The sequence below is a fragment of the Thrips palmi genome, unplaced genomic scaffold (assembly GCF_012932325.1).
Source record: "Thrips palmi isolate BJ-2018 unplaced genomic scaffold, TpBJ-2018v1 HiC_scaffold_2, whole genome shotgun sequence".
Taxonomy (NCBI): Eukaryota; Metazoa; Arthropoda; class Insecta; order Thysanoptera; family Thripidae; genus Thrips; species Thrips palmi.
Window position 1 is genome coordinate 6,869,829 of NW_023144629.1, and position 14,638 is coordinate 6,884,466.

The 14,638-nt window shown below is 51.8% G+C and overlaps 1 protein-coding gene across 1 annotated transcript; it reads left to right on the forward strand.

Annotated features, from left to right (window-relative positions):
* The first annotated feature begins 334 nt into the window (after nucleotides 1-334).
* LOC117646941 (mannosyl-oligosaccharide 1,2-alpha-mannosidase IA) lies at nucleotides 335-14,455 on the forward strand. Its single transcript, XM_034388327.1, has 11 exons — nucleotides 335-483; nucleotides 820-2,461; nucleotides 3,329-3,583; nucleotides 8,854-9,072; nucleotides 9,363-9,542; nucleotides 9,637-9,850; nucleotides 9,933-10,157; nucleotides 10,242-10,525; nucleotides 10,609-10,725; nucleotides 10,833-10,991; nucleotides 11,075-14,455. Exons 2-10 carry the CDS (start codon nucleotides 2,042-2,044, stop codon nucleotides 10,962-10,964), a joined length of 2,046 nt encoding a protein of 681 aa, XP_034244218.1. The 5' UTR covers nucleotides 335-483; nucleotides 820-2,041; the 3' UTR covers nucleotides 10,965-10,991; nucleotides 11,075-14,455.
* The last annotated feature ends 183 nt before the right edge of the window (nucleotides 14,456-14,638 follow it).

Sequence of the window (14,638 nt, forward strand, 5' to 3'; positions counted from 1 at the left end):
TTTTTAAGTTGGGGAGGTGGATTTGGCAGCAACATTTGTGAACCCGAATCACACCTGACGAGGGAAGTACCTCGATTTTGGAACGCCGATTTGGCCCGGCCATCACATCGACCATCCGTATCGCATCGGTGCCGTCGAGGTGTTTCCGGTCCCCTCCTCCTCGACGGCACGGCACTTTCCCCTCGTCCCGTCCCATCCCATCGCATCCCGTCATCGGCGTCGTCTTTGACGACGTTGCATAGCAGCATTCGTTCGGCCGGTCGGTCTTGGTCTTCGTCTTCGGTCGCGCCGATTTGGGTCCATTTCCGCGAGGAGGCCGCCAGAGCCGCGCAGCGCCAGCACCGCCAGCACGGGCCAGTCGTCGGCGGGAAGTCCCCGTCGCCACGCGCCGCGAACGCGCCGACTTGCCGTCTCTCTCTCTCTCCCAGCCGAAGCCACCACGCCGCAGCCAAGGAGCGCAAGCGCCATGCACGTGCAGCCCAGGTCCGTACCACAACAAGGCTGCTCTCTTGCCCAAGCGCGGATCCAGTAGGGGGCCGAAGCGCTAGATAGCCGCCTGAAAGGCAGGCAAAAAGCCACACTTTACCCCCCTGCACTGTAAGTGGGTGAAAAGTGCTACTTTGCCTCCCGTCAGGCCGGCTCTGGATCCGCCACTGTCTTTTTCTCGCCGTGCCCTGTTTCATTTTTGGGTCGGGTTGAAATGAAAGATGGCGATAATCCTGCTTCGATATGCGATTGATGACAGGATTGTGCTCTGAGGCGGAACTTGATTTGCTATTTTGCTTGAGAAATTAAGTGGATTTTGTGGGATTTTCGCAGCGTCCTCAACCCTTCCGGGATAAGCATGTCCCTGGTCACGCTGTGCACGTTGTGTCTCCTGCTTGGCGCAGTCTCGGGCTGCACGATAGAACGGCGCCCAACGCCGCCGCCCGGTGGACAGGTGAGGAGTTAGTTACCACGATTCACGCATTCACTGGGGAACATCGCCCCATGTGGACACACATCACAGGAAGCCGTTTAGATAATCCCCCTCCCCCTGTTCTTTCTATTTGTGTTGTCTTGCTTGGAGCGCGACCGCATCTTGCGCAACGTGAGCGTTATCTGATGGTTCACATCGCACAGTGGGGCGGACGATAACATTCTAATGAGCTTGGACGTGGACGACAGCGTGCGCGAGACGAAACGGGTCGAGTTTCAGATTTTGGCGCCAAACGGGGTTCGTCTGCCCGCCGGAGTGGGACACCTCTGTGGATGAAAACTGTGAATGCCCTGGCAACAAAGGCTTTGAGTTGATTCTTATGAAATTCATTGAGACACATGTGTTTCCTTGAAAACGTTCGTGGGCGTTTCTAGGGATTAGGCGGACAGTAAGTTTCGCGTGTATGTTGCTTTAGTGTGGTAGTGTTGGCAGTCCTGTAGCTCAGCTGGTACCATTGCCAACCTTCCCACAGTTTTTCCCTTCCATCCAAAGCGACGTGGGCGTTCTGCGTATTCATCACAGAAAGTCAAAAAAAGAAGCCAACTCTAGCGCGTTTGAACTCAAAATCAATGGAAATGTACCTACCGCAAACTGCGGTTCGACACGTGCCACCGAAAAATGCAATGAAACCGAGGGATTTTTTTTTTCGGCAGCCGTTAGACAGAAGAAGAAGAAGAAGAGGAGAAGAAGCGACGAAAAAGAGAGAGGCGGAGGACGTAAAAAGGGAAGGGAACGGAGAATGGCGGTGAGAGCAGATAGGGCGTAAGGTAGAAAGGAGTGGAGCGACGGAGACGAAGACGAGGCGAAAGGGGACGGCGGTCCGTGAACGTGAAGGGAGTGCGGGCAACGGGACGGTAGTGCCCTGGCCTGCCTGGCAGTTCTCGGCTCGGCTCGGCTCGACTCGTCAGTGCAGTGTCTTGGTGATGGCGAGGAGGACGGAGGGGCCCAGCCCGTGCTCTGTCAAGAGGTCCATCCGCACCCCCGTGTCCGCGAAACCAGCTTGTTGACGACGTCGCCCAGCCCGCCGAGGCTCGGCCCGCATTCGCTGCCTTCGCATTCGCCATGGCCGCCGCGGCAGCACCGCAAATCCTGCCGACATTTCACCAGCGATTCTCGCACAGCAATGGCAACCCCCTCGGGTCCGTGGCTCGGCGCTCGTTCCGGCCCAGGGAGCGCTTCCTCATCGCCCTGGTGTTCGGCACCTTCGTCCTGGTCTGCTTCGGGGCCTTCTTCTACCTGCCCGAGTACTCGGGCGCGGGCCCGGCGCACCGCGTCTACGGCAAGGTGCTGGAGAGCGTGCAGAAGGCAGGGCCCGACCTGCTGATGCCAGCCGCCGCGGGCTCGCACTCCGGAGTCGTCCGCCACGATCTGGATGTGGGGCACGGGCTGATGCACCAGGACCCGCACTCGGCTGGCGACAGGGCCAAGCTGCAGGCCAAGATGAAGGAGGACGCCGAGCTGGACAAGCTCAAGAACCCCAAGGTACACCACCGGGGAATCAAAACAGTGCGCGCGTTGAGGTTATGTAAGGGGTCAGCCACTGGTCCAGCTGGAGTCAGGGAGCCTGGACAATGCCTGGAAGATTGTCCAGCCGCTCCAGCATGGCGGTAGGCAGGGCCGATCCAAGGCCAGTGAGTCACTTGTGTGAATCGGAGACACCAGTGATTTTAGGTGGGACCGTGAAGTTTGTTTTTGATGTTCGGCTATGTGCAGCCGTTAATATTTTTATCAAGTTTTATGCGCATAATAGATTGTCATTTCTAAATTAAGGCCAGGTTTTATCTTAGTTAAGGAACTTATCTTCCTTGATGTATATCTTACCTTTCAGTTGAAATGTAAATATTGGTTATCTGAGTTTGTTTACTTAATCAAAGCGGTATAGACTTTGAAGGCAGAGCTTCAGATCAAAGAGCTATTAATCTTTTCTACTCAGTTGTTTTTCTGTTGTTTTATTTTTTTCAATTTTGAATTTATTTGCTTTATTGTAAAGTTGTACTTCACTGTTGCGTAATTGGTATTGTCATTCTGAGAGACCATCGTCTCTCTCTTGAATTTAATTGAGGCTCCTCATGACCCCCTGTTGTGTTTACGGTTGTCAAATTTTGTTGGGAGTTTCACCTATTTTTTATTTTTATGGGGTGTTAATAATGCCCATGAGATGCCCTGTCTAAACGTGACTGTAGTAAATCCTTCCGACACTCAGTCAGCCCCTGCAGACTGATTCCGAGAGTCGTTTCCGCCGCCCTGGCGGGACGCCCTTGAGTGCGAGAGCGACAGGGCGACGAAAACGACTCTCGGAATGGGTTTTTCTGAGCCCGAGCCCCCTGCTGATCCCTGTCTGTCTTCCAGGTGTTGGAGCGGCCCGAGGTGGCGGCGCCCCGCGCCAGCAGCGCCATGCCCGCGGCCGTGCCGGGCCAGGGCCCCGCCCCCGCCGCGCTGGGGGCGCACGGGCAGGGCCAGGGGCCCAACGGCCAGGGCCCCGCCAGCGCGCCGCGCAAGATCGTGACGGTGCCCCCCGGGGAGTGCGGCGGCTTCTGCCCCCTCATCAAGGGAGGGGAGGACCCCGACCCGCTTATCCGCCAGAAGCGAGATAAGGTTAAGGAGGTGAGTGCCAGGTGCTCGACACACGTGTCCTGCCCGAATCTACCGCACAGTGGGCCAGAAGACCGGCGGAGGCGGCCGAAATCCCGGACGCGTTTTGAGCTCCAGCGTCGCTGAACGGGACTCGAACCGAACGTGTGACCCCACCAATAGATTGCTCTCCGAACGAGGAATTCACCGGTGGGGGTCACGCGTTCGGTTCGAGTTTGTTCAGCTATAGTTGCTTGGAGCTCAAAACGCGCCCAGAGTTTTGGCCGCCTGCGCCGGTCTTCTGGCCCACTGTACCGGGGAATGGAATTGCCTTTCCGGGAATTGGTGTTGACGCGTGAGCACTCGAACGTGCGGCACTTTAGCGCTTATCTATCGGTGGTCACGATGCCGCAATGGCCTCTATTCTTCGTCGTCAGGTGATAGATTAGAGGGTCGACAGGATCACGGACTCGACGAAGGCGCCTGGCTCTCGAATTTCGCCCCAAGCCCGTCAGGGGCGGATCCAGAGTCCGCAATAGAACATGTTGCCCACTCCTAGGGTCTGGCTTTCTGCCCACCTTTCAAGCGGCTACCTACGGGCCACGGCTCGGGCCACGGGGTGTCGATTGTCCTTTTGCCCCACTGGATTGTGCCTGAAGCTCGTGCCCGTTCCCAGGGCACGACACGGCACCCATGACGCACGCCAGCCGAACATGGCTCTGTCTCTCTCGCACGCGCACGCGACTGCACGCGACGCCCCGCGAGTGCGACAGAGACAGAGCGACGAGGCGATCCTCCGGCACGGCACGCGCTTCCTCTCCGCGCCTGTCATTTTGGCATCGCGTGCGCCGGTCCACCCACCGGCTTTGTCCGTGTGGCGGTGGCCCATTCGCTAGCTGTTACTCCACTTTTTTCCCTGCCCTCCGCCGCGCCGCGCCGCACGCGCGACGCCCCTGGGTCCCTGGGTTCGAACCCCACCGCCGGATGTCTATTTTTTCTCTGACCCTGCTCGTTATGACACGCGGGGTCTGTTTATACTGTGCCAGTGCATGGCGCGTGTTGGACGGGGCAGGGCCGGCAGGGCTATGAGGCTGAGGCTGTTGCAGCCCGGAAGGCGGGGCCGGGCGGGGCCGGGCAGGCCGTGCAGGGGGGCCTTGAGCTCCCCCAGGAGGCCGGTGGCACGGTGGCGGCTCGCTGACGGACGGACAGCCCCCTGTCGACCAGCGGCCTGATTCCGAACAGATGAGTCGTTGCGTCACTCTGTCTCTCTCGCACTCATGTGGACAGAGCCGTGAGGGGGACGGAGACGGAGCGGCGTAATGACTGTTCGCCGCGAGCGGGCGAGGCGCGATGATCACCGGGACTGGGACTTCCCCGTCGAGCTTTGGCCGTTTCGGCGTCGCCGTGATTCAGACTGAAGACTGATTCGTCGTTCTGTCTCTCGCACTCGTGGGGCGTGCCGTGCAGGTGCGAGAGAGACAGCGCGACGGAAAGGCTCTGATTGGCACCGCGTCGTGCTCGCCAAGGCCGCCGTGTCGGCGATATCGTCGTGGCCGTCGTGACCGACTCTGTGTCGTGTGTGTTCGCGCCCGACCGGAAGCGGTTTTTTTTCGCGCCGGCGACAGCAGTCGCCGCGTGGGCGGGAGGCATCGGCGGCGCCCGCCACGCCGAAGAGCCGTTTTCGTCGCTCTGTCTCTCTCGCCCCGCCGCGGGACGCCCGACGGACTGAGTGAGGCGTGTACCAATTGGCGCCTAGAAGCCGCCTCGCCTCTCCTAGGCGGATTCCCGCGCAGGGCGTCGCCGGCCGGGCGGGGCGTCGCGGCGCCGCGCATGGGCGTGCGTGTGCACGGCGGTGGCGGTGCACTGCAAGCTGCAGTGGGCCCCACAGTGGGCCGGCAGGCCGCGGCCACGTGGCGGCATGGCCTGGTTTGCCCAGGGTTTGCCTGCAGTCCGACGCCTGGCCCCGCGAGTGCGACGGAGACAGAGCCCTCGGAATGAGCCTGCTGGCGCAGCTTGGCGAGCTGGGCGCCCCTAGGCCCGAAGGCAACGCATAAAGATCGTTGTTTGAAGTTGTAAATTGGCTGCACGGCCGGGCCGCCCCCGCCCCCACCTTTAGCGCCGCGCCGCGCCACTGGCAGGCTGGCAGCAGCCCCGTGCCGCGCTCCGCGTAGCGCGTAGCGTGGCGCCCCGGCAGGCCGGTTCCGAGAGCCCTTTGCTCGCTGTCTCCCTCGCACCTACACGGGGCGCTCCATGGAGTGCGAGGGAGACGCGGCGACGAACACCACTCTCTGCAGCAGGCTGATTCCGCACTGTCTGTCTCTCTCGCACTCGAGGGACGTTCCGTGGCGGTGCGAGAGAGACGGAGCGATACCTCATTTCGCGGATTCAGCCCGCAGCCCTCGCCGCGTCCGAAGCGTCCGATCGCGGCGCTGCTGGGGGGCGTCCGGAAATTGGGGCAGCGCCGCGGCTCCCGCTCCGCCGGCTCGGCGATGACCCGCGGCAGGAAAGGCACGTCGCCGACCCTTTTGAAGTCCGCCGTGCCGTGCCGCGCCGCGGCGCACAGTGGGCCAGAAGGCCGGTGGAGGCGGCCAAAATCCTGGACGCGTTTCGAGCTCCAGAGTCGCTCAAAAGGACTCGAACCGAGCACGTGACCCCACCAATGGATTGCTCTCCGAACGAGGAATCGATTGGTTAGGTCACACGCTCGGTTCGAGTCCCATTTAGCGACTCTGGAGCTGAAAACGCGTCTAGAGTTTTCGGCCGCCTCCGCCGGTCTTCTGGCCCACTGTGCGCCGTGCCCTCGCGGCGTCGATCAGATGCTGTGTCACGATTCGGCGCCGCGCGGCCGACCGCGGCGGCGTTGGCCCTGGCGTGGCGTGGCGTGGCGTCGAATCCGAATCCGCGGACGTGCAGGCGGCGGATAACGGACCTGGCCTCGCCGTGCCTCGCCGCCCAGCTGTGTGGTGCCCCCTGCAGACTGATTCCGAGAGTCGTTTTCGTCGCTCTGTCTCTCTCGCACCCACGGAGCGTCCCCCATTGGTGCGAGAGCGACAGCGGCGAAATCGACTCTCGGTATCAGTCTGCCGCCCTGCCCTGCTGCGAGACTCTAATTCCTTCTTTACATTGACACGGGCCGGGCCGGCCGCTTTATCTGCCGACGCCGCGGCTGACTCCGAACGGTCTGTCTGTCTCTCTCGCACTCGTGCGTCGCGCCGTGGGGGTGCGAGAGAAACGGAACAGTGTGGGAGGAACCGCCGCGGTGCAGGTCGCGTGCGATGCCTTGGTGCCGCGGCTCGTGACGACGTGTCGACGCCCAGAACCGTTCTGTGCCTCTAGTGCACTGTGAGTGGCGTGGCACACTGCAGTGCCACCGCGTGCTGGGGACAGACGGTCCCCGCGGGGGAAGTCCAGCCTGCCGGCGGCGTGGGGCGCGTGGCTGAGCCGGGCGGGGCGGAGCGGCGGAGCGGCAGAGCATGTGTTTCCATGTTGTTCAAGTCCCCGCCGAAGGGGAGCCTACTACTAATTGGCGAGCCGCCATCTAGGCCGAGAGTGTGTGGCGGGCCGGCCTTGGGCCTGGCTGGCTGCTCGGCTGGCTGCCTGGCTGCGGGGTTTGTAGATGCTCGAAGCGAGTCCATTATTCCGCCCCTCCACACCCCGCCCGGCCGAGGGAAGTCCCTGCCGCCGTGCGTGTCCGCCGGTGTCTGCGGTCGCTGGGTCGTGGCTCGGCCGCTTGGCTGCGCTTTGGCTCGGTGCTTTTCGGAAACGCGTCCCACTACACTAGGCTAAACCGGCCCGGGCGGACGGCGAGGACGCCGAGGACGGCGACGGTGACCAAACCACTAATGGTGGTCTGGTCTGTTAGGACCTGACGGCGGGGCGGCCGGGCCGGCCGGCCACAAGCTGGCTGGCTGGAACCGGCGGCGGCCGCGCGGAAAGGCGACCCCGCCGTTTGCCCGCCAAGGTGGGAGGGGGGGGGGGGTCTGTTTGTTCACACTCGTGTGAAAGCTCGGCCACGCCGCGCGGGCTGCGCCCCACCCCGTTAGGAGCGACCGCGCGCGGGTGCCTCCACGTCTCGCTGTCTCTGCCTCGCCCGAACGGATGTGCCGGCTGCGCCGCGGTTCGCCGCCCACGTCAAAAAATAAAGAAGAAAGGTTAAACTGCACCGCTGTGGGCCGCAGGGCCCCTGCGAGGTATGGCGTCCCGTGGCGCAGGGCTGCATTGCGGGCTGGCCCACCCAGTCCTCGTAAGGGGCCCCGCCGCCTGGCGGGCAGGCAGTCCCGGACGCAGCCGTGTCTGGCGGGACTGCCTGCCCTGCCGTCGTAAGGGGCCCTTTGAACTTGAGACTGGACCACACGTGGCAGTCGCTCGTGCAGCCCTGCCGAGGGGGGAACAGCTTTCCACATTCATTGTACAAAATTTCACCACATTCCACATTCAGGTGGCAAAAACGCCTGTAAGTAGGCAACATGTGTGGCAAAACCGCCAGAAATCTTGCACATTCTTGCACATTCACACAATCATTGTACACAAAATTTTACAGTGGGTCACCCCTCGAGCCCTGCCTTGTTTGGGGAAGTGGGCTGTAACGAGATGACGGACGATACGACGCTGGCTAGCTCGGCTTGCATCACGGCTTGGCTGCGGTCGAGACTTTTTGGGTCTGTTTCTGTCTCGGTTTTGTATCTGCGTGTGGCCGAGGTCAGGGTTATCGCTCGAGTCGTGTCGCTGCTGCGCGCCGCGCTCTGCTCGCTGTGCGTCGGCCTACTCCACTGGGCGATCTCCTGGAGGGAAATCGGCTCAAGGCCGACGTCTCAAGTTCAAAATAATCCCTCTAACACAATTTAAAAAAAATTAATTAAAAAAAATAGCAAGTGCAATGGAGTTAGTTGCACTACCGCCCGGCGAATGTACAGTTCCGGCTCGGCTGCTCCTCTCCCGCTGCCTCGGGCGCCCGTCTAAATAGGCGAAAATGAAGCTGGAGCTGTCGTGTGGGTGTCTGGGTGCCTCGCACTTGAGCAGTTGCGCTAATGATCGCGCTGAGTGCATTTGCTCTGTACAGTCATCGAGACACTGTCTGACGGCCAGGGCGACTTCAGAGAGAGAGAGCGCGCGCCCAGAGGAACGTCAGGCGCACGAGATGACGAAAGAGAGAACTGGAGTTCTCTATCTATGTGGACGTGTGTGTGTCCACTACCCCAAAATCGTCGAGTCTACTTAGTCTTGAAAGTCGTGGGAAGTACCCGAGCAGTTTGTGCGAACGATGAATGGGAGTGCTGATGGCGGCGTGACACTGCTTGTTCCAGATGATGCGGCACGCGTGGGACAACTACGTGCGCTACGCGTGGGGGCGCAACGAACTGCGGCCGGTGTCGCGGCGCGCGCACTCGGGCAGCATCTTCGGCAACGCGGCCCTGGGCGCCACCATCGTGGACGGCCTGGACACGCTCTTCATCATGGGCCTCATGGACGAGTTCACCCAGGGCAGGAACTGGATCGCCGACCACCTGGACATGAGCAACACGGTGAGCCTGATTGTTTCCGCAAGTCGGGAAAATCTCGAAAGTCTCGGAAGAAAATCTTGGTCATGAAAGTCGTGAGAAAATGAAGAAAAAAAATGGCATGTCGATAGCTTTTAGAAATTGAAATAACATTCTCAAGTTTTCTTTTGCGGAAGTGGTCGTGGAAGTTTTGTAACTTTGATCTTGAAAGTCATGGAAAGGTTGAGGAAAATATGTGATAGAAATTTGTGGGAACCCTGAAAGTCTCACTTCTACTGGCTTATGACTTAATTTTTATTTTAACTTTCTTGCAGAGTCTCGATGTTTCTGTGTTTGAAACCAACATACGGTTTGTTGGAGGCCTGTTGACTGCTTTTTCGCTCACTGGAGACGTCATGTTCAGAGACAAGGCTGAGCACATTGCGGAGAAACTTTTGCCCGCTTTCCAAACTCCTACGGGAATTCCCAATGCTCTGATCAACCTCAAGACAGGTGTAAGTATTTTATCCGTCATATATATATATATATTTTTTTGTTGGTAACTAGTGAGTTTACAACTGACTTGAATTTTTGGGATTCTGATTGCAGTTCAGCAAAAACTATGCCTGGGCAAGTGGTGGTTCGAGTATTCTCTCTGAGTTTGGAACCCTGCATTTGGAGTTCAGCTATTTATCTGATGTGACCGGAAACCGCATATATAGAGATAAGATAGATGAAATTAGAAGAGTGCTTCGATCTACAGCAAAGCCACGTGGCCTCTACCCCAATTATCTGAACCCTAAAACTGGGAAATGGGGACAGCGTAAGTATTTCTTATCTGAATTTCATTACCATGCATTATGAATTTTATCACCTTATATGCTAAATTTTTTTCTCTTTTTCAGAACACATATCTATGGGTGCCTTAGGTGATAGTTTCTATGAATACCTTCTTAAGGCCTGGATTCAGTCAAACCAAGAAGACCAAGAAGCTCGTGAAATGTATGATGAAGCCATGAACAACATGTTTATTCACATGCTGAAAGTATCACCTGGAGGTTTAACATACTTTGCTGACTTGAAGTTTGAGTCTGTTGACCACAAAATGGACCACTTGGCATGCTTTTCAGGTGAGGCACACACAATCAATAAACAGAATGTAATGAATTTTCAACAAATTATCTGGTCCATTAACGTTATATTTTCATTTTTAGGTGGTCTTCTTGCTCTTGGTGCTAAAACTCTTCAAAATGAAATGACAGATCAGTATCGCAATGCAGCTGCTGCCATTACACACACTTGTCATGAATCCTATGACCGCAGTGCTGTAAAACTTGGCCCCGAAGTCTTTCGATTTACTGAATCAATGGAAGCCAAGGCACTGCGTGTCTCAGAAAAGTACTACATCCTCCGGCCAGAGGTTATTGAATCCTACTTTGTGCTTTGGAGGGTAACAAAAGACCCGAAATATCGAGATTGGGGATGGGAAGCTGTCATGGTGAGCATTCAAGTTGATTAAGATGATCTTACCTGCTGTTTGAGATGAGTTTCCAAGAAACTAACACACATGTTTTCTTCCAGGCACTTGAAAAGCACTGCCGAGTGCCTGGGGGCTACACTGGTCTCAAGAATGTTTATATAGATCAACCAGTGAAAGACGATGTGCAGCAGAGCTTTTTCCTTGCTGAGACATTAAAGGTAAGAACTGCCAACAAACCTTTTTTGAAATTTTCTAGTAATTTGCCTTATAACTGATAAGAAATACCTATGATCTGGTTAACGTTTGTCCTTTTTTTTTTTTTCAGTACTTGTACCTTTTGTTCAGTGATGAGTCATTCTTTTCACTGGACGATTGGGTTCTGAATACAGAAGCCCATCCATTGCCTATCAAGGGAAACCCCTATTACAGAGGAGTGGAGGTGCGGACAGAAAATTAAAAATGATGTTTCTAGGATGGCAATTTAGTAAGTCTGGTTTATTTTATAGAGCCTAGGTACTTGTAACCTTCATTCATTTTTAATAGCTCCTTGTTTTTTTTCTGCTCCAGATTTGTTGGCTGTGTCTCTTCTGCTATTTGGTCACTCTACAGACTGACGGTGCCTTGCTCTTGTAGGGCACCCAATTTCTTCCAATTAAGATGTGCAAATATTCTTGAATCATCTTTAAAGTAACTAACCCTAATAATCGCATGACAGGAATGGGGACTGACAATTTTAACGTGTTGTCATTGGCAGAAAAGATTTCAAGTGTTAATAATTTTTTCTGTTTAAAATTACTTTTGATTATCTCTTCTGCTCCTGCCATGCAAGTAGTTACTGCCAAGGGTACTGTGTACTTCATTTAGTGGAATCTCTGTATATAAGTTTATGTCAAGAATATCAAATTTTATGTTTAAGGACTATTTATGTGAATGTGCATTTGCATCATTATTGTATCATAAATTATTTTGTGGGTCAATTGGAATGGAGTAACCTATTGCCCACTAGAGCTGTTGAGGTTATGAAGAAATTATGATTGTCAAGTTAGTTGATATTGAGAGAGGGAGAGAGAGAGAGAGAGTCAATTGTGATATTTAAAACAAATAGAAAGGTATGTATAGCCAATGTGGTTACCATAGTATTTTGGTGATGTTCCTTGGTTCCTCAGTCACCTTCTGCCATGTTCATGCTTTGAATTTCTGCTTAAGTTTTTATGTACAAGTGTGTGTGTGTATATATGTATATCTTACTCTTGAAGAATATTAATTTTAATATGTTGATAACATTAGGAATCAATTCTCTTGTATATACAGACATTGTGATAATTCTGTTTTATTTGTGTGACAGTTGTGAGCAGTCGAGATTAATGTCAGTGGTTTCTTTGCTTGTGTGAGTGTGTGCGTGAGTGTTAAGATGTCTGCACTGGGGCTTGTTTGTGAGTTACATTTACATCACAGCTCAAAATTTTAATCATGTCTCAAGAGATGGGTGCCCTTCTCTTATGTGACTGTGTCTAACTATAAGAAGCTTCCTGTTGATCATTTCTTTATTTGAATTGCTAAAATGAAATTATAATTAAGTATCTTCATGCTCCCCACTCAGCTCACCTTATGTGGCAATAAGATTTTGAGCTGTTGTGTAGATTTTTAGAGGTTGTCAGATATCCTCAAGTATGTACGACAGATTATGAAGCATGGACATAGGCAATTTAGTTATTTGTTATTTCTAAATGTGTATTTATGATAGTGTGTTGGAGTGAAATGGAATGAGGTTTATTTTATCTTATCTCATTGTAAGTTGGTGGAGGCTTTCATGTTTGGTTTCTGTTTGGTTTCCTCCTTTTGCCACATTCAGTTAGTATTAGTCCTTCATTTTCACAATTCCTGTAAGTTTACATTCCATTGACGTTCTATACATCTGTCACATACCTTTCACTTGTTAGTAATTTTGACAATCTTTTGCTCAGTTTCTTGTCTTGCTGTATCTTTGTCTTGTTTACTGTTTTCCACCCCCCACCTTTTTTCATGGTGAAAAGCATTTTGAAGTCTCTTACTTAATTAATGGTACATAATTTTTGCACATATTTATTTAACACCTGTGTCTGCTTAAAGTTTTTGTTCAATTTTGTTAATGCCTTTTGCAATGAAAACATGTTTGCAATATTTTAAGTTTTAATATTTGTTGAGTACTACTTTGCATTTTATTTTTATGTTATGCATTTTGGTGGATGCATGAAGTGTAGGTGTTATTAAGTGTATTATTTATTTGAGTTTAAGAGTACTGATGAACTTAAATATTGCTTGTATGTACTGTTGATTGTTCTTTTTTTTATATATAGCCTTGTGAATGAATTTCTGTGAAACTTGTGACTTTAATGTGTATCAAAATCTGACTCCTTTCTTAGGTGCCAAATTTTCAAACAAGTGATCTATGCCTCTCTTTCAAGCCTGTCAGCTGTTGCCCTCAGTTTTGTTGTATGGCACTATTGAAAGTAATTTCTCATATTTTGTAATGTGTAACTTACATGTTAGTAGCCCTTAAAAACAAAATATTATGTTGTAAAATATTCCTGACCATTTTGTTTCTGCATCTATGCTAACACTAAATTTGATATTTTGCTGACCTAATGACTAGCTGAAGGGAGTTCTCAGGTAGTAACAGTGATAATAGTTATGTTAGGATCAAACTGTTGAGCAAATTAGGAAAATCATTTCGTTGTACTCACTTTTGTTATTTGTTCCAAGTTGTCACTTTTGTTGTAATATCTTATGACTTCCTCCCAACATTACATTCTCTGATGGAGTTTTGATTCAGTGATATGATATGATTTTCTGCTAAGTTTTTATAAATTAGCTCAGAGCACAGAGCCCTTTTAACATATTGAACCAAGAGTATTCGGTAAGAAACATACTCGTGTTCACTTCCTATTTTTTTAACTTAATTTTTGGTAATGTGTTTTGTCTCTCTTTGTACGTAATGCCAACATTGTCATTCATATTACACCTTCTCTCACTGTCATTTATTTCAGCCCTTGGAAGTTGTTCAGTGTAGGTACAGTCTATGGCTTGCTTACGCATTCATTTATTTGTGAGCATTGATCAATCTCTGTTGGTGAGGTGAGTCTTGGGACCAGAGTTGAATTGGGAAGTATCTTTGTGGAGTTGAGTGTGAATGTGTATTGTTTCAGCACATTTGCCCATGGATCTTTCATACAGCTTTGACAGGGGCTAGATATGTCGCATTGTTTGAAGTTGTGTGAAATAAAGTCGTTTTATTATTATTGATTTGTACTTTTAGAAAACTTCATTTGCTGGCTCACATGATATTCTGTATAATTTGTATAGACTGATTTGTTTGATTGTTTATGAAGTTTAAATTGTGATAAAGTCAACACAACCATTTAAGAATGCCCTTCATTTGGTTTTAGAAAATTTTCTTAATCTGTCTGTTGCATTTAAAAAAAAGGAACTTTTGTTAATATGGATGAATACGGAGCACACTAGCACTCATTTAATATATTTGGAAACTTAGAAATTTCACAACCATGAAGATTGCTAGGAACTTAGCTAAGTCATGTATTTGTAAATTTTCTTCTTTTCTAGCCTTAACATTATTTTTACCTAGCTGTGAATATTTTCACTCTTAAATAAGGATTTGTTAGTATCTAAAGTTTTGTCCAATCGCAGCTCCTTGCAGCTTGTTTATTATTTCCTGATTTCTTCCTCTCCTTGGATTCTGTCTTTTCCAAGGCTTAGCATAGAAAACAAAACTTCTATTTCACAGCTGTTCACTTACAGTAAAGGGCTCTGGAAATACGGTTTACATGATCCAATGTTTTGAGCTCTGTAATTTTATTTAATGCTAGTGAGAAACATTGATAGTTTAACGCTCTAGCCTCTGTATTTTCAATCCGTCTGTCCAAGATAAAATATAAAAAACTATGACCATGACGCGCAGATTTTTTTATTTTCATACAATTTTGTGTAAACCTCACATCACTCCCTCTTCCCTTGCATATCAGCACCCTGCTTACCGTCAAGGTGTGGGTGGTTGGGTCGAGCCCAAGGATCAAACCGGAACGCAAACCTGTCCGACACGTAAGGCCACCCCCCTAATCTCATGGCCACCCATTC

Coding starts and splice junctions, on each gene's coding strand:
- LOC117646941 (XM_034388327.1), top strand. CDS start 2,042: ATGGCCGCCGCGGCAGCACCGCAAATCCTGCCGACATTTCACCAGCGA. Junction 10,526..10,608: donor GGGGATGGGAAGCTGTCATG/GTGAGCATTCAA, acceptor GTTTTCTTCCAG/GCACTTGAAAAGCACTGCCG. Junction 10,726..10,832: donor TCCTTGCTGAGACATTAAAG/GTAAGAACTGCC, acceptor TTTTTTTTTCAG/TACTTGTACCTTTTGTTCAG.